The sequence below is a fragment of the Rhinolophus sinicus genome, chromosome 3 (assembly GCF_057876585.1).
Source record: "Rhinolophus sinicus isolate RSI-liver-muscle chromosome 3, RSI-T2T, whole genome shotgun sequence".
NCBI lineage: Eukaryota > Metazoa > Chordata > Mammalia > Chiroptera > Rhinolophidae > Rhinolophus > Rhinolophus sinicus.
The window spans coordinates 192,226,322-192,244,314 of NC_142503.1; the positions used below are offsets into that span (position 1 = coordinate 192,226,322).

At 56.6% G+C, this 17,993-nt stretch overlaps 1 protein-coding gene across 3 annotated transcripts in view; it reads right to left on the bottom strand.

The window, feature by feature from the left end:
* ITPK1 (inositol-tetrakisphosphate 1-kinase) overlaps nt 1-17,993 on the bottom strand; it is a 155,033-nt gene that overhangs the window by 4,417 nt on the left and 132,623 nt on the right. For 2 of the 3 annotated variants that reach the window (XM_019745416.3, XM_074327024.2), the window contains 5 exons: nt 15,617-15,715; nt 15,163-15,203; nt 11,703-11,868; nt 6,210-6,277; nt 1,507-1,669 (listed from right to left, as the gene is read on the bottom strand). In XM_019745416.3, the coding sequence (XP_019600975.1) occupies nt 1,507-1,669; nt 6,210-6,277; nt 11,703-11,868; nt 15,163-15,203; nt 15,617-15,715 (537 nt within the window). Of the gene's footprint in view, nt 1-1,506; nt 1,670-6,209; nt 6,278-7,480; nt 7,607-11,702; nt 11,869-15,162; nt 15,204-15,616; nt 15,716-17,993 lie in introns of all 3 variants that reach the window. The other variant, XM_074327020.2, reaches the window with a different exon arrangement.

Genomic DNA, 17,993 nt, shown 5'->3' on the forward strand with positions numbered 1-17,993 from the left:
GTGAACTAGCTGTGTGGGGCACCCCTTAGGGCTAGGCTTTGAAAACGCTATCTCCTCTCTCTGGGAGGTAGGGAACGCCGGCCGTACCCATTGAGCAGAAGTGAATACTGAGACTGTCCCATTAGGTGGCTTGTCTTACCACAGACCATGAAGGCAGAGCCAGGATTTGAACCCACAGGTGCAGGGTGCTTGGGGCTCACTCCTCAGGTTGGGCCCCAGGAGTGCTCTAGACCCAGGCTACAAACCACGCAGGAAGAGGCCAGGGAGAGGTGTCGCCCTGCCCATGGGAGCTGTCTCCTGGTACCACCTCCTCTGGGGCCTATGCGTGGCACGCACTCCTCTTGTGCCTTCCCTCAGCGTCCACTGGGCTCAGCCTCCTTGGCTATGAATTGTTATGCTGGCGGGTCTGACTTGCATGCTCTCTGAGGAGGGGTTGGGGGGTGGGACTGGACACACAACACATGCATCAAGCACGCTGCAAACACCCCCTGAGCAGTCCCATGTGCCGGTGTCTCCCAGAGCCCCTTGACGAGGTGACATGGTAGGCGCACTCGGCAGAGCCAGGTTGTGCCAGCAGGCCACAAGGACCCAGCACGTGCTTCCCCCACTTCACGGCCTCAGCAGAGAGTGAGAAGCACTGTGGCTCGGGGAGGGCAAGAAGCACGGCCCTGCCACCAACCTGCAGTGTGACCTGGGACAATTTCTCCCTCTCTGACGGTCTCAGTACCCTACAGGTAAACCTGTGGGGGCTGCATTCCCTCCAGTGTCCTTTCAGCTCTTTAAATCTACAAAGGCCCAAGAGTCGGCTGAGATTTGGCCAATAACGGCCAACGCGGATGGTGCAGGGTCAGGAGAGGAAGGTGCAGGGTCAGGAGAGGAAGGTGCAGGGTCAGGAGAGGAAGGTGCAGGGTCAGGAGAGGATGGTGCAGGGTCAGGAGAGGAAGGTGCAGGGTCAGGAGAGGAAGGTGCAGGGTCAGGAGAGGAAGGTGCAGGGTCGGGAGAGGAAGGTGCAGGGTCGGGAGAGGAAGGTGCAGGGTCGGGAGAGGAAGGTGCAGGGTCGGGAGAGGAAGGTGCAGGGTCAAGAGAGGAAGGTGCAGGGTCGGGAGAGGAAGGTGCAGGGTCGGGAGAGGAAGGTGCAGGGTCGGGAGAGGAAGGTGCAGGGTCGGGAGAGGAAGGTGCAGGGTCGGGAGAGGAAGGTGCAGGGTCGGGAGAGGAAGGTGCAGGGTCGGGAGAGGAAGGTGCAGGGTCGGGAGAGGAAGGTGCAGGGTCGGGAGAGGAAGGTGCAGGGTCGGGAGAGGAAGGTGCAGGGTCAGGAGAGGAAGGTGCAGGGTCAGGAGAGGAAGGTGCAGGACCGCTATGCTGCTCCCTGGCTGGAAGTACCGACCTCCGTCACTCCTCCCCACACCCCGTAACCCCATCAGCAGGCTTAGTGGGGGCCTCACCGAGAGCCAGGGGTGGGGAGCCTGCCCCCTGGCCTGCCCAGGGACATCGGTCCCCGTCGCTCACCTGGGAAGGCATTGATGTCGATGACAGCATGCTGTCCCGTCTGGTTGTTGATGATGATATCAATTCCAAAAAGTGACACGCCCAGCGCCTGCCGTAAGGCCCGCGAGAGCTCCCGGATGACCTCGTCACTTGGCCGCTCAAACACACCCTCGATCTTGTCCAGCTGCCGACACATGACACACATGGGCGTCAGGCCACGGGCAGGGAGGTCAATGCCACAGCACAGAGACCCCCAGTGAGGGGCCCAAGCCGGCCTTAGCCTCTGGCAAGGAGGCAGCGCAGACCCACCGTGGTCAGCACTGGGACGGCCATCGCTCAAGACCTGCGGACGGGCCAGGTCCCAGCTGCATAGTGCCCATCACCTCCCCCACTGCTCATAACAACCTGGGAGGCAGGTGTCATTACCAGCACTTCACACAGGGCAGCTGAACCTCAGAGGGTCAGGAGCTGGTCCAGGGCTGCACAGCACAAAAGTTCGGGGCTGGATTTGTACCCCGGTTTGTTAGCCTCTAAAACCCAACCGACTTAGCAGGGAGGAAGGAGATGGAGTCTGCTGTGAACCCAGGAAGACTTTATGGGGCAGAGAGCATGAGCCGGACCTTGAAGAAAGGAAGGATCTGGGCGCCAGGTGAGGGCACAGCAGAGGCAAAGAACCTGCCAGAGAGAGCTGTGAGCTGGGACAGTCAGAGCAGAGCTGAGGGGTGGGGGAAGCTTCGTCAGGCACTGGCCCACCATTGCCAGAGCCTCAAGACCGTGAAGTGGAGGGGTCCACGGACCGGTCATCATGTATCACCCAGTACTGGGGGTCGTGAGGCTCAATCTCCCAGTGGCAACAAGTGGCTAACTGGTGTTTCCACACGAACTCACATCCACATGAATGGGCTTCCCGAAAGAGGCTGCTCTGCTCCCACCAGATTCCTGGGTCCGAGTTCAGCTTTCAGTGAAGCCTCCATGGGGCTAGTGGACTGTCCCCGAACTCCCCCCACACACTGTTCATTTTCTGCTCCAGTCATAGCAGGCCTGGGACAGGCACACAAGTCCTCATGGGCTCAACCTTGGTCCCTGGCCAGGGTCTCCAAGGAGGTGGAAGGTTGTACTGGGAAGGATTCAGAGTCAGAGGTACCTGGATTGGAATCCTGACAGTGACTTCCTAGCTCTGTGGTTTTAGGGAAAAGTACTTGGCCTCTCTATGCCTCAGTTTGCTCATCTGCAAAATGGGACCAATGAGGCTTCCATCCCAGACTGCTGGGAGGAACCATGAGGACATTGATGTGGTGGGGACAGCACATGGCTGGCTGGGAGGAGGGGCTCCACCTGCATTCCAGGACAAGGATGGCACCTATCACTGGTGTCAACCAGAAGAGGGCTCACAGGAGGGGCTCCATAAAGGCTAAGAGTCCTGAAAGCATGGGCTCAGGAGCCAAAGGGGAAGAAGAATGGCTGATCTAGCAGAAATAAAAGTAAAGCTAGGTCAAAAAGTTAAGTACAGAATTATGATATAAGCCAGCAATTCCACTCCTAGGTATGTACCCAAAAAAACTGAAAATAAATTCAGTTCTTGCACACAGATGTTCACAGCAACATTATTCACAGGAGCGAAAAGGCAGACACACCCAAATGTCCATCAACAGATGTACAGATACTATAAACGGTATTATTCAGCCATACAATACTACAATGTGGGTTAACTGAAAACATTAGGCCAAGTGAAAAACCCAGACACAATAGGTCACACACATGAAAGGTCCAGAAGAAGTAAAGCCAGAGACAAAAAGCAGCCTGGGGCTGGGAGGAATGGGGAATGGGGAGTGACTGCTAAATGCGGAGGGGGTCTCCTTTTGGGGTGATGAAAATGTTTTGGAATTAGACAGAGATGGTGATTGGGCAACACGGCAAACATACTTAATACCGTGAACTGTTCACTTAAAAATAGCTAATAGGATGTTTTGCGAATTTCACCTCAATTTTATTTTTCAAAGTGAGGCTGGGTCAGGAGGGCCGGGGACAGAGCCCTGGGCGTCAAGGACAAATGACCTTTATCCCAGCACAGGAAACTGCAATGGCCCATGAGGAAGTTATGGACACATACAGAGCAGGGACCTCCCACGTGGGCAGCACCCGTGCTCCATGTGACCCCCACCGGCGCCAGGCAGGGACCCTCACACTTAAGACCATGCTGCCTTGGCACTTTATGGGAGAAATACTTTCTAAGGGGCAGTGCCAGTCTGGCTGTGACAGGCATTCATCACTTAGCACCTGCCCATGTCTCTAGTCACTCTCACCTGTGAGGAGTCAGAGGCTCGGCCCACAACAACAGCTTGGCCACTGGTCCTTGGCCCAGGTCCCTCCCAACTCAGAGACCTGGGTGGGTGGATGCCTCGGCTCTGAGCCATAAGGCACCCTTCTGGGTCTTGTTTTCTCGCCTGGTAAATGGGGTACACCGAGGGTCCAGGAAGCTTAGGTTTGAGGCTTGCAGTGCAGGCCCAGCAGTGAGGAGAGCTGCTTCATACAAGGTCTTGTGACATGCTGTTTACAAAAGCGCCTTCTCAGCTCAGCTAAGGAATCTCAGAAATCCTTCAGAAGCCCTTAGATTATCTGAAACCAAATAGCCAACCTAGGACAAGATAAAGGCATGGAAACCCTGCCCGTGGGCGTAAACAGAAAGGAGGGGTGAGCGGTGTTCCTGTGGCTCGCCCGTCACAGCTGACATTGCACACCTGGCACTGTCCTAGCAACTCCCTGAATCCCACAACCCCACTGTGGGGCAGGATGCAGACACCAAGGCTCAGAGAGGCAAATGGACTCTGCCAAGGACACACACAGGGGACACTGGAGAGCTTGGGTCTGACCCCAGTCAGTCTTGACAGCGCCCACTCACTGATTAATACGCTATACAGTGTTTGGGGCCTGCAAGCTGCGTGGGAGCTGGGTCCACCCTCAGGCCACCCAGCCGGGGAGGGAGGGGGGTTTCAGGCCAGGGCAGGGCTCCCCGCAGGAGACTGAGATGGGGACTTGAGGGACCCCCAGTGGGTCGGAGGATTATAAGGGACTGGAATGGAGCTGCCTGTGCCAGGCTGGCCTGCAGGTGTGCAGCAGGGCTCTTGTCCTAAATGGAGAGGGCACAGCTGACTGCCATTTCTCTTTTCTCTTTTCACATCTTGTCCTGCGAGATTCCTGAACAGCAGTGATGAGGTGGGGGGGGCTGGGAAGGGGGTATGATGGCACACCTTAGAGGTGGAGAGAAGGCCCCGGAAGTAACCCTAGGCTGACTCTTTCCCATTTCACAGATTAAAAAACAGGTCATATGGAGGATAGGTGATTAGCCAAGGTCACTTTCGGGTGGGTCATTTTGCTCACAGCCCTCACAGAGACCCTCTGGCATCAGTTAACAGCCCCAGTGGCCTCTAGTCCCACACTCTGTGCAAGGGATTGGCCGGGACAGCATCTTAGGAAGTCTGGGGAACGCCAACTGCCCTCTGTTGTCTCTGAGAGGCAGTCCTGTGGCACTGAGCTCACCTGAAGTGTCTCAAGCTTAGAAAACTGGAAAACCTCTCCTTACACAGGACACCTACTTACATCTTATAAGGCGCACAGCCAGGTGCCGAGAAACGCCTGTGAAACCTGGTTGTGCCCCATGCTTCCCCGACTGTGAAACTTGTCCCTGGGACACGTCTACCACCATCTCGAGGGCACTGGTGTTCCCTCCAGGTCCCTGCCCATGCCTGTGGTCTGGCAAACCCTCAGCACACAGCTCGCTCCTTGAAGGAACCAGAAACAAATAGGAAATGGGTAGGTAGCCTGGGGCAGGGGCAGAAGTAATAATAAGGCAACCCCTGAGGTAAAACAGAGGCAGTGAGGCCAGGCCAGGGTCTGTTCCGGGTCTTGCTGGTGAGGCCGGCGCAGGGCAGGGAGGGGGACACAGGCACATAGTCCCAGGACAGCTAGGACATCTGGGACTCAGGGGCGTGGGAGACCCAGCAGAGGGCTCCCAGTTCAGGGGAAGTGGCAATAGAGGCTGCCGGTTCTCTGGACTTGGAGGAACAGCAGAGGGTGACCTCATGGCAATTTTTAACTGCTCCACAGAGAGATAAGAAGTCCTAAATTTCTGGAATCGGATGGATCTGGGCGAACAGCCCTGTGAACACGAAGCAGCTCCTCAGCCTCACTGAGCATAGCCTTACCCCTCGGGAAAGTGGAGTTGCCCACCTGCCCCTGCGTGGCCTGTTTGGGGCCTGGGTGTGATGCCGCAAGGCAGCCAGGAGGAAGCCTGACACACAGCAACCCTGAGCCCGGCCCCCGTGAGCCGTCCCAGCACCCACAGAAGTAACAGCAGGCTCGTAATAAATGCTTACTGCACTCCCATGGACAAGGCAAGTAAATGGGAAACACGATGGTGCTGCCTCCCACCCCTTTATTTAAGTCAGTAAAAAGCAGGTCCCCCAATTCCTCCTGATTGGGGGATTTCCTCATGCTGGGAGAAGTCAGAAAACCTCCCATCTGGAGTAACCTAGTGGTGAGCGGGCGTGGCCATGACGGTTATCAGCACGAAAGCCCGATGCAAGCAACGAGGAGGGGTCTTTGGGACCTCCCAGGGCCCTGAGATGGGGCCGAGGTGCCTCCCACCCTGCCCTGTTGGAGAGCTCAGCCCTGTCAGCACCCCCACAACAGGCTTACACCAGGCCACCGCGGTGGGAAAGACATACCTCAGTCAGGACCGATGATGACTCCGGCTTGGACACGTTGTGGCTGTTGAAGAAGATGGATTCACGGTCTGAAAAGGCAAACAGAGAAGCCAGTTAGGAGCCCAAAGAAAGGATGGTGACTCCACCGCCCGACACCAGGGGGCAGCACCTCCCCAGCCACCGGTGACGGCGGCCACGGCTGCCTTCAGGCTCAGTGTCCAGCAGCAGCCACCTGGGGCCCCAGTGAGCTGGGCACCCCCAGCCCAAAGAGACACTATACCGTGGTCGGACCCATGCCCAATCAGGGCTGCTGCTTCAATTCTTCTTCCCGTATAAAAGTGATTGGCTTAATGAGCCTTAGCAGATCTGGTTTCCCCCAATACCTAAGGCTCCTTTCCCAAAGTGTGTCTAGTGTGTTTTATGGACATGGCAGCACCAAGGGGGCTGGGGTGTGTGGCTAAGTGAGAAGGAAATGCTGCGGACCCAAGTAGCAACGGTCTAGGATGAAGAGGTCCAGTGATTCCATTTTACCCAAACCCTCCCGCTGTCTACCCATGGACTCCTTTCCCGGGGGGCACTTGAGAAATGGCCTGGTTACCACTTGGCACATGAGTATTTAAAAATACAAAGGGTTCTGCTGTTTCCCAACTATTTAAGGAAAAAATAGGAAATAAGGACATGGGCTTCCATAGGAAACATCCAAGAAGGCACACAGAATAATCCGTTTGGCTTTGAAAGCTGGCACAGCCCCCTGAATACCCTCCACTCCTCCCACCACATACTCCTGATCCGTGCCAGCCTCCACCGCGCTCCGTGTCCCCCAACCTCATGGGGGCACCCGGAGAGCAGACAGAACCCAAGAATAATGGGAGCGATGAGCGCTCGGTTTGTTCATTCATCCCTTACAGAGGAAAGGCCGGCCGGCCAGCCGGTAGGAAACATGTCCTTGAGCACTTGGAGGTGTGGACACACGAATGCAAGAGTCGCAAAACCAGGAGCCTCAGGCCGGATTCTGGAGAAGGCTGCCCATCACCATCCCATGCTCCGCCCCCAAGCGTGGCCTGGGCCACGAGCCCTCAGGTGGCCCGACCCCCAGGGCACTTTGCTCATCCCTGGGACCCAGGTCCCTGAGTGCAGGACCGAGAGGGCCCTAGCTGAGCACCACCGTGTGCCGGGCGGGCACTTCCTCTGGTTGCCAACGACCCTCGCCAACTCTAGGACTACAGCGACGCAACAATCATGCACGAGGAGGTGACGTGGCGGAGGACAAGCAGGCCGGCGCTGAGGTGTACCTGGCGTCCTTCCCGCTAGCGGGGCACACAGGCCCCTTGCTGCCCTGGTGTGCCCGACAGGCCTCCCGCAGCTCCGACCAGAGCCAGTCCAGACCGGGGGAACGAGAGATGGTCCTGGGGAGGAGCCTGGGGAAAATAAACACCCTGCAGGACTTGCGCCAAGCAGCTCCACCGATCTCTACTCTGGGAGCCGCCTGGCAAGAAGAGTGAGCCTTGGGGGCGGCAAGCCCCGTGGACCACAGGCCGGAGCTGGGCTCGAGGTGGTGGGATGGGCATTCTGGCCGTCTGCAGGTACTGACCCTGAACCCCAGCCTGGCCCAGCCCCACGGAGCTCAGGGCACCTCCCTCCCACACCAGGGGTGGCCAAGGGCAGTGTCCAGCGTGGCAGAGTGGCCTTGGGGGTGAAAGGCCAGCCAGAGCAGGAGGACGCAAGTTCAGGCAGACTGGAAAGCCTGCCGGAGCCACAAGGGGACACCATGGGTGCTTAGTCGCACCATGTCCCGCAACAGCTTCTTGTGGCAACAAGATCCATCCAAAGTGTGGCTCATTTCAAAGGGAACTCGTCTCCTCTTGGCTAACCCCGCCCTGGGGCTATGGCCGGAGGACTGTTCAGGGCAGGCCAGGAGAGCCGCCGTCTGCTCACATGCCCCACAGGCAGGCTGAGCAGGGGCCGGAGGGAGTGGCAATGGTTGGAAGCTGCTGACCCAGGAGACTGGGAAGCCGAGATGGGTCAGAGTGACCCTTGACGCCAGCTCCTTGGGCAGCTGTAAGATACCCAGACCTTCTAAAAATAGACCTGGCCAGGCCCTTGCACTCTGATTGCAGGAACTCCCCGGATTTGGAGGACCCCATCTACTCTGTTCCTGGACTGGTCCCGAGACACACAGAGCCCGGGTGAAGGACCATCACCACCTTCCTGCAGGGGAGGGAGGGCAATGAGAGGAATATGCATGTTTTTGTCCCCAATTTACAAATGAGAACAGGTTTAAAACAAGAAGAGTAGATGACAGGATTAGCCCCCGAATATCCAGTAACGCAGTGGTGCAGCCATGAGCTACAGCCACACTTTCTTTCGCCCCTTTTGCCTAATCTTCATGTCTCTCTCTGGGGCAAGGGGTGGGGAGATGTCACAGTGCTGCCGACGGTGGCCCAGGTCTTGTTTCAGTCCCCATATACGTGTCACCTCTGCACTGGGGCCAGACAAAGGGACAAGGCCTCTGTCAGTCCACCATCCCTCCTGGCCGCCCTGTCCAAGTAGCTCCCCTCACCCAGCGATGCCCTAGGATTACTTGTGCCACAAGTAATCCTTTTATTATTTCTTCCCTGGTGTGTGGTTTCTCACACTAACATATAAGTACATGAGGGCAAGACATGTGGCTGACTAGTGCCATGCTGGGTCCCACACACAGGGCTGGGCGCATGGCAGGTTTAAGGGAATATGGCATTTATCAAACCTCAGAGGCGCTAAGTGAGAGCATGGCTAACTAGAGACTGCAGATCAGATCTGGCCTGCCACCTGCGTTTGTGAATAAAGTTTTATTGAAACACAGCCATGCCCGTTCATTTACACAGCATCTACAGTATTTTATGCTACAACTGCGGTATTAAATAACTGTGGTAGAGCTGAAAATATTTACTATCTGGGCTTTTGCAGAAAAAGCCTGCCGACCCTGCTCTGTGTGGTCAGTATAGTACCCTTCTTTTATGTACCCCTAAGGCTAAAGGGCCCAGGATGTGAGAGGTGCTGTGTCTGCAGAGTAAAGAAAACAAGAAACACCACTGCACAGAAGGAGGAGCAGAGAAAGGGGCCCATCTTGACCATGGCATTGGGTGGAGAGAGGGGTGCAGTCTCCCCAAGACTGAACCAGAGGCAGAGAATACAAGTGTTCTCGGTGGCTGGCACAGGCCGGCATCAACCCCTCTGTAAGAACCTGACTTCAGTTCCAGCAGAGGCAACTGCAGGATGCCGCTGGCTGTGGGACACATCTGACTTCTGAGACAGTAACACATCAAAACCAAAGTGCACCTGAGAATCCAAAGAGCAGGGCAGCTGTGGAGGGAAGGCTGCTGCCCCTCCACCCTGGGTCCAGAAGAATCCTGCTCAGCATCAAAGCGGAAGCCAGGGCCGCCACACTGGGCAACGGGCACCAGGAAACTGGGCGGGGAGGGGGCTGGAAAGAGCCCAGAGCCCCAAGGCTCCTGCTCAATCGGTCAAGCTTAAAGGGCCGCTGTCAGGTTGAGCTTCTCCTCTGGAAAGAGGATGCACGTGTAAAAAGAACAAAGACCATGCCAGCTCCCTGGACGGTGTCCTGAAGATGGCAGACATGCAAGTAGCTTTAGGGATGGATAATGGACATGCTGAAAGTTACTCAGCTCTCCTGAGCAAAATAAACATTTCTCCGTCATCTCAGTGTGTTTATCTGCTCATTTATTCAGCCCAGGTCTGCATTTTATGGCAAATTGACAACCTGGAAACGGCCACGGGAAGACACACAGTACAGAGGCCCCGTCCTGAGACACAGGACACAGAGCCTGGTCCTGCCGGAAACTGGCCTAGCATTTTGCATCCGGGAGAAAAAAGAAAAAAAAAGGAACACTTTTTATGTGGAAAGGAAGCAAATCGTGGTAAATTTCTTTAAAAGGTGGAGTGATTTTTGGTAATGAATAAATAAGTAAATAAATAAACAGAAAGGAGACTACATATGGTGTAAGTACTCTTAATCTAGTGTATTTCCCAAAGATTTAAAGCACATTTCTTTTAAAAATAAGGAAAATAATAGAGAATTTAAAAAAAATAGCCTCTTCCGGCCCACAATTTATAAGAATGCCTCTTGCCAATAAACAGTCACATACAAAAGGACCCCTGCAGACATTCGTCCCCTACCCACAGGTGATCCCCGTGGGCGGGGGCTGGGACCAGGGTGAAGAGGGGTATGTCCTAAACCCTGAAAATAGCCTCATGTCCTGGAGCCCCACTCCTGGCTGGAAGACCGCCTGCACCCCAAAGGGAAGTGAAAACAGACACACATTTCCAAAGTGTCTGCTCTCTGTGTTGTGCTGCGCTAGTAGAACAGCTGAGAGGATGGTAAGAACAGCTGAACTTCATTTAAGACAGTGGCCTGAAGCCATGAAGAGCGGATGGTGACAGGCAGTCCCAACAGAGGGATTTTTGGAAGACACATCTGTTTGCTTGGCTCAGAGGGAGATTACGCAGCCTGCGTATACCCTGTAGTGACGGCGGGTTTCCCCTGCAGAGATCAGTGCACAGTGAGCTTGTGCGAACCACACTAGGGCAGTCCAGCGTCCTCCAAGGGGCCTGTTGCAAACCATGCCTATTCCACAGACGCTGCCACTGTTCCCAAGGTGCCCTCAACGTGCCTTGGAGATGCCTCTGGAACCACTAGGACATTCTTTTGAGCAGCCACATTACCAGCAAGTCCCTTCTCTTAGTGCCACATTACCAGCAAGTCCCTTCTCTTAGTGTCAATTTTGAAATGGCAAAAGGTCACCAGGTCTCAGGTGAGCAGCTGAAGAAAAGCTGAACTTGTGCAGCCACCAGCCTCCCTAGAAGACTCCTCACATGCCCCAAATGACAGCAGCAACCTGCAAATGCCATCACCTTGTGACATCAGAGCGACATAGGACCATCATCGCCCACTGATCTGACACACTCGCTGATGCGGCCCTCACCCGTGAGGGGGCATACTGGGGCTGACCGTGCCCCCTCTGGCTGCCCGAGGTCCCACAGCTAGGAAGCCCCGTGGCCCTGCGTGCTGACCGGTAATGGAACACGCATTTACCTCACTGGCTGCAAAAGCACCCAGTAACTCGGTGTTTCCCCACTTGGAAAAAGGAGAAGTCACAAAGCTGTCAGTGCTCTGGCCCTCAAAATACAAGCCCACCCCCCCTTTCCCAAAAGGTCAATCGTCCATTCCAGCGTGTCCCTCCTGAGTCTCATTGCACAGGGCCCTGGGAAATGACCTGGGTACAGATTTTCAGGGGCTTCCTCGAGTTTACAGTGGTTCAGATGGATGGAGCCCCTACATCGACCTGATGGACGGGGTTTTCTACTCGTTCTCCAAGACCTCTTTACTGCACACAATTCTTCAGCCTTCAGACCATCGCTTCCCCCTCCAGAGACAACTCGGGTGGCAGGGGTTAGTGCCATGTCCCCGCTGGGCCCCAAGCTCGGGGCAGCCTGAGCCGGTTCTAGTTTGCTTACCTGATGTCCCCGCGGAGAAGTTCTTGAGTGATGGCCTCTGGACCACTGTGTAGGACTCGCCGACCACAAACACTTTGTACAGGACGGCATTGTGGTTGATGAAATTCTGGACCACGCAGGGCGGCTGGATGGCGCTCAGGCCCTCCTGGTTGAACACGATGGCCATCTGGGAAGACAAGGGGCCAAGGCCGCTGTCAGGCCACCATCCCTCCTGCCTCAGACACAGGGGTGTACCACCTGTCATTGCCACCAAGACCCAGCCCTGGTCCCAGGGCATGAGGACTCCCCAGGAAGAGTCTCAAGCCAGGGTGAGTGGAGTGGGACTCGGGAAGAACCCCTGGGGGTCAATGTACTCCTGCTGTAGGGGTTTGGAAACATGCACGTCAGCTTTGCCATGTAGGGGTGAGCTGGCTGTGCTATTCGCACTGCAGTCCAGGGCACGGGACCCCCTGGTTGTGCACTACTCAACCCTTGTGACATCCTTAGATGTTTCTCCACAAAGACCCAGGAGGGGGAGGCAGGAAGCAGAAGACTATGGATCAGGAGTTGGGAGGCCTGGGATCAAGGCCTCTGGTTGAGCACTTGTGACGTGTTTATGTGAGTCACCTTGTGTCGTCCCCACAATGCACCTCTGAGGTGGGCACTGTTACGCCCCTTTTACAGATGAGGAAACTGAGGCCCTGAGAAGCTCAGTGGCTTGCTGGCAAGTGACAGAGCCTGAAATGGGACTGGGTATGCCCAGCACACAGCCCTGACCTCTTACACACTGAGTGAGTCACACTGACACCTGGAAAACAGGAACATGCGACTCCAGTCCCTGACTCCTCTGGGGACAAAGGTCCCCAACAAGCAAGTCTGGTAGGAAGGAGACTGATGTAGGGAGGGCAGGGGGACTGCTAGAGAAAGCCTCTCCACTTTGGCTGAGGCTGGGTCTGCCCAGGGCCCACTCGAGCCAGCCAGTAGTGCTGGGGGCACAGCTCATCCCCCAGCCCACAGGCCCCAGGAAGGGGCCACCAGATGCCTGGGGCTGCTGGGAGGGGATAACAGGGCCTGGACAGCTGGCTGCCTGCACCGGCGGCTGCCCCTCACGTCAACTGTCACTGAATGACACCCCAATGTGCCTGGTGGATCAGCTGGACAGGGCAGAAGTAAAGACCCAGGCTACATGGGCAAACACTGTGAGTGTGTGTGTGTGTGTCCCCTGCAGTGACTGTCTCCTTAGTCTGCTGATGACAGTAACAGACAGTAAGAGAGGCCGATATGAGTTCAAGCCCCAGCTCCAGCCTCACTGCATAAGTGCAGGCGGGGGTCTTGGCTGTTTAAGCTCCGTTTTCCTCACCTGTAAAGTAGCATCAACCATCAGGGGGCGGCAGCAGGGGGGCTTTGAGCGTTGGTTCAGTGGTTTAAAAAGAGTGGGGGGATAGTTCACTGTGGAACAAACCAGTGTGCTTGCACTGGTTAAAAACATAACAAAAACCCAAACAGTGCCATGAACATACCGGTCACGTGCACAGGTGCCTGTGGAGGTTGAATAGGACACAACCAGGGGGTCCTCCTCGCGGCACTCAGCATCCCCAAGCACCCCTGAATAGGTGAGGGGCCTGGACCCCCGCCCCAGGCTCATGCTGTGGAGAGCCTCCCACGCTGTGGAGCCCCCTGGGGGTCTCCAACTCTCCAGCTCCCCTACTCAGGAGGACAGGAGCCCCTCCCTCAAACGGGACACGGGGTGGGGGTGGGGAACACGTGTGCATGTCGTGAAGCTAGGCTTGACAGCTGGACCGTGGGGTGAAATGACCTCTATTGAAGGTGCCGGCCCCACACCTGAGGGTCGAGACTCCCCCCAAGGAGGGAGCTCACCTGGATTCAGCCCCCTTCTGCAATGACCCAGCAGGTGTAGCGAACACTTCCTGTGCCAGGCCCCACGCAGGACATGCAGCAACTCCCTTATCCTTCATCACCCCCATCATAGCCCCAGTTACAGTGAGGGACAGACATTCAGAGAGGCTGGGTAATCTGCCCAAAGTCACACAGCTGACAGTGCACAGAGCCAGGCCGAGTCCCAGGTCTGTGTGATTCCTACATTCCTGTGTAAATGGCAGCAGTGGCTCCCTCCCCGGAGGCGGACCTGTTCTGATCAGCCTGGTCTATCTAATGACACTGATGACTGGGGTCACCCTTCCATCCTGGCACCGCCAGGCCCTGACAAACAGAGGAAGTGCTTGGTGGTGAAAAGGGCCAGGTGGAGGTTGGCAGGTGGGTGCTGGTGTCCGTGAGGGCAGTGTGGGATCTGGGGACACCATCTGGCTGCTCCCTCCTGGAACCTGGCACGGAGCCCAGGCAGGCCTAGACGGGGAAGGCTCCACGGGGAGGAAGGCTCCAGCCTTAGGAGACAGCTGACCTTTGCGGCAGGCCATGATTTCCTGTCCCCAAATTCCTTCCCACGAGCAGAGGTGCCCCTCGGCCTTACAGTGCCATCACGGCATGTACCACAGCATACATACAAGGTCTGTTTACAGATGTTTCCTTACACATACATGCCAGGGAGAAAGGGCACTGCCTAAACCTTCTACAGGGCCCAGCTGCCAGATTGTCCATGTTTAGTCATAAGGTCTTGGGAGCATTTCTGCCAGTGGGGCTGCCAGGGTCAGGCTCTCTCTCCCACAGGGCCTTCTCGGTGGCGCACACGTCTATGGCCCAGTGTGTCTTCCCTCCCACGTGCCTAACAGGGAGGTCATCAGGCTGGGTGGGCCCCTGAAGGCGTCAAAGGCAGGTGGGGGTGGCGTTGAAATCCATGTCCTAGGTGTGGGTCCCAAGGGCATGAGGGCAACAGACCCAGTGGGGCCCCTGCCTGGGAGTCTACTCCTCTCGCCCCAGGAGGCCCCCTTGCTCACCTCCTGCACTACATCTCACTGGCGCTCTCTGCCTCTGGGACTCTGTCCCCCCGGCTAGGGCAGGACTCGCGTCTCATGCATCCTTTCCCCTGGCACCCAAGGCAGGGTCAGGAATGACCGTGGGTGAATGAAAGAATGGATGAGGGGGTGGACGACCAGTGCGTACTGCGGGTAGGGTACCCTTTCTTCCTCCCTCCCCTTTGCTAAATTCCGTAGGAATGGCAGATCCTTGCGGCAGTGACAGGAGTTCTTCAGTCAATAGCCGTCAGTGGGGCCCAGCCCGGTGCCTGGCACAAAACAGGCACCCAGGGAGTAATGACCGACGGGCCCAAGGATGGAAAGCTGTGGACAGGTCAGACAGGGGCGCGAGTCCCTCAGGCTCAGACAGGGGCAGGCCCACCCATCCCAGCCTTGGGGACAAGGACGGGCACAGGGCCAAGGTTGGAGGCAGAGCACACAGCCATAGCCAGAAGCAGGTCAGGGAGCGGAGCAGCGGGTACGGGATCCTGCAGAGACTCCATCGTGGCCGGCGGGAGGGCAGAGAAACTGTCATCGAATCTTCCACTCACCTCGTGAGAGTTGGTGCCATGAGCCACTCTGGTTTTGCAAACTGTGGGGTGGTGGGGGAGAGAAAAGCAGAGAAGAATCAGTGAGGTTATTCATCCACAAAGGCCGACCTGGCAGATACAGGGAGAAACTCAAAACTGCAGACCGTCAGGGGAAGGTGCAGGTGGGACCAGAGAGCTGCTGACCGACAGCGACCAGCACCCACATTCAGGGTGAACTGGACTGACGCTGCCAGGCCAGGCAGAAGAGCCTCTCTGTCCACACCCTCCCAGGACCCACGTCCACAGTGTGCGTGGGGGCGCGACCCATGGCCACGCCTTCCCCAGCAGCCAAGGCCGTCCTGCATCCTCTAAGAGTGTGAGGCCAGGGGGGCCATAGACAGCCCCGCCAGGCGATGGCCCACCCCGCACGCCCACATGCCCGCCCGCCCAGTGGAGCCCTGGGTGCGGTACATACTGAATGGGAACTCCAGGCCGTTCTTCTCCAGGAGCCGCATGGTGTCATCCCCGCACAGGCTCGTGAGCTCCATGAAGGGCGGTGAGCAGATCCTGTCATCTGGGGACAGAGGAGAACCCGTGTCAGCACACCTGCCTGCTAGCCGCCCATGGCCGCTTCCTGGGACAGACCCACCTCCCTGGGGACCCCCTCAGTGCCCCTTGCTCTGCTGATCCAACGCCCCAAACTCCAGTCATGTGTGAACATGAACACACACACACACACACACGAGAACAGCAGCATATTCTTGAACTATATTTTCTAATAACATTTCTGTAACTAGAAACCAATATGACAACTGTGCAACCCGAACATCAAAGAAAAGTAAAAGCCACACCCAATCTCGCCACCTCCTTGGCCTTCAGGGTGGCACATACACGTTTACACACACAGGGCTTTACAACAGGACACTGTTTTGTAAGCCGAATTTTCACTCAATAAACTAAGACTCATTAAAGACTTTTCGCCACCACAGGCTGTACCGGCTTAACAGTCATCGCAGGAGCGAGGCTGCATGCTGAGCTCTTACCACGCACCTAGCACTGAGCTGAGATCTTTGCACGCGCCACCTCTCAAGTCTGCAAAGTAATCCCAGGAGGGTAAGCCAAGGCCGGGAGATTAAAGAGCGTGCTGTGGCTACACAGCCATTCCTCCCATGGCGAGGCCAGCCCTCACCCCCTCGCCACCTGAAGGAAGGTGGGAAACAGAACAGAGCTCTCGATACATCTACTCAGTCACCCGCCTGCTTGGCATCGCCTCCTAGTACCTAGTACCTAGTGCCTAGCACCTAGTACCTAGTACCTAGCACCTAGTAGCTGCTCTCAGGCACACCCACCACCCTTCTCCAGCCCCAGTCCACCCCTGCCCCCTCTCCACGCTTTCCTTCTGGCCTGGCACACCTGGGCGCTCCTGAGCCCCCATCTCACAGGGTGCCCGCCTCCTCTCGGCGCCAATCCAGTGGGTTCCAGGCGTGTTTGGTTTTCTGAAAAGCTCTGGGAGCTGAGCCTGCTCCGTTCATCAGAATGCCCCAGCGTCAGGCACCGAGTGAGGGCCAAGTTGTGGGATGACAGTGTAGCCTGACTCTCTCCTGATGGTTAAATTGCGTTACTGGCTTGTTACTGCCACTTCTTGTCTAGTCACCTTTCCCGACCGGACCACCAGCTCCTCAGGAAGTGGGGCCACCCTGCACTTCTGGGCGCAGGGGCCAGGAAAGGCTGCGCGTCAGTGGGGTCAGGGCGGCCTCCCACCCACAAACTTGGAAGCCAAACCAAAGTAAACAAGCAAAGTGGCTTGTCTCCAACAGCTCCCTGCTACCCGGCTGGCTAGGAGGCCGTTACAGGAACACAGACAGAGGAAGGTGCAGGCTCCTACGTCTCATAAAAACGAAGGCCAAGAATCACTCAGGGCACATGAAGGTGTTTTAATCTCCCACCCCGCCCCTGCTCTCCACAAAGTCCAAATCCCAAATAGGCAAGAGTGTTGGCAGATTTGGGGGTTGCAGAGCTTCTGGGGGACCCCAGGAGGGTGGACTGGAGCCAGTGTAGGCCGAGCTCTGGCAGACGGCGCTGCAAGCCCTCAGCACAGAGCACCCACCGGGTCCTCAAAGTGCTGTGACTGTCTCCACGGACAGATGCTGAAACAGAGGTCCAGAGGGAGCCGGTGCCCAAAGTCACCTGACGGTCAATGACTGAGCCAGGCTCACCCGCAGGCTGTGAAAAGATTAGTCAGGAAAACCAGGGTGGGGTACGTCCTGGCTCCCAGCTACAAACCATTATCCAGACAACACCCCATTTCTGCACCCCCAGGCCAGAGTCAGAGCTGGGGCACAAATAATGGTGAGGGGCTGGCAGGCCCTTCCATGACTGTGGAGGGAGGAAGCACCTGTGCAAAGGCTCTTGCTGCCGGCACAGCCCCTGTAGACCAGCCCCAACGGACGTGACGCTCAGGCCTGGACAGCTGGGATGCTGTGGCAGGCAGGCTTAGGACAGCAGGACATGTACTCACCTGGCCTGGCAGGGGCCCGCCCGGACACCCAACACACATGTAGATTCAGAGATTGCTGGAGGCAAACAGGCCATCTCCCGGAAGAGCTTCCAGACTCCCTACCACCAGATTTTTCAGAGCCTGAATCAGCCTGGCTTTTAGGTTTGCCTTGCAATGCTCACCTCAACTCCCCTCCCACCCCGGCCCATCAAATCTTTCACATGTCACTGCTAATAGCCAACGACTCAATAAACCACACTTGCTATGTGTCAGCCCCTGTTCCACAGAGTCTAAAAGCACCTCACGTACCCTAGCAAGAACACCATGAGGAAGTACTGTCACCCCCATTTTACAG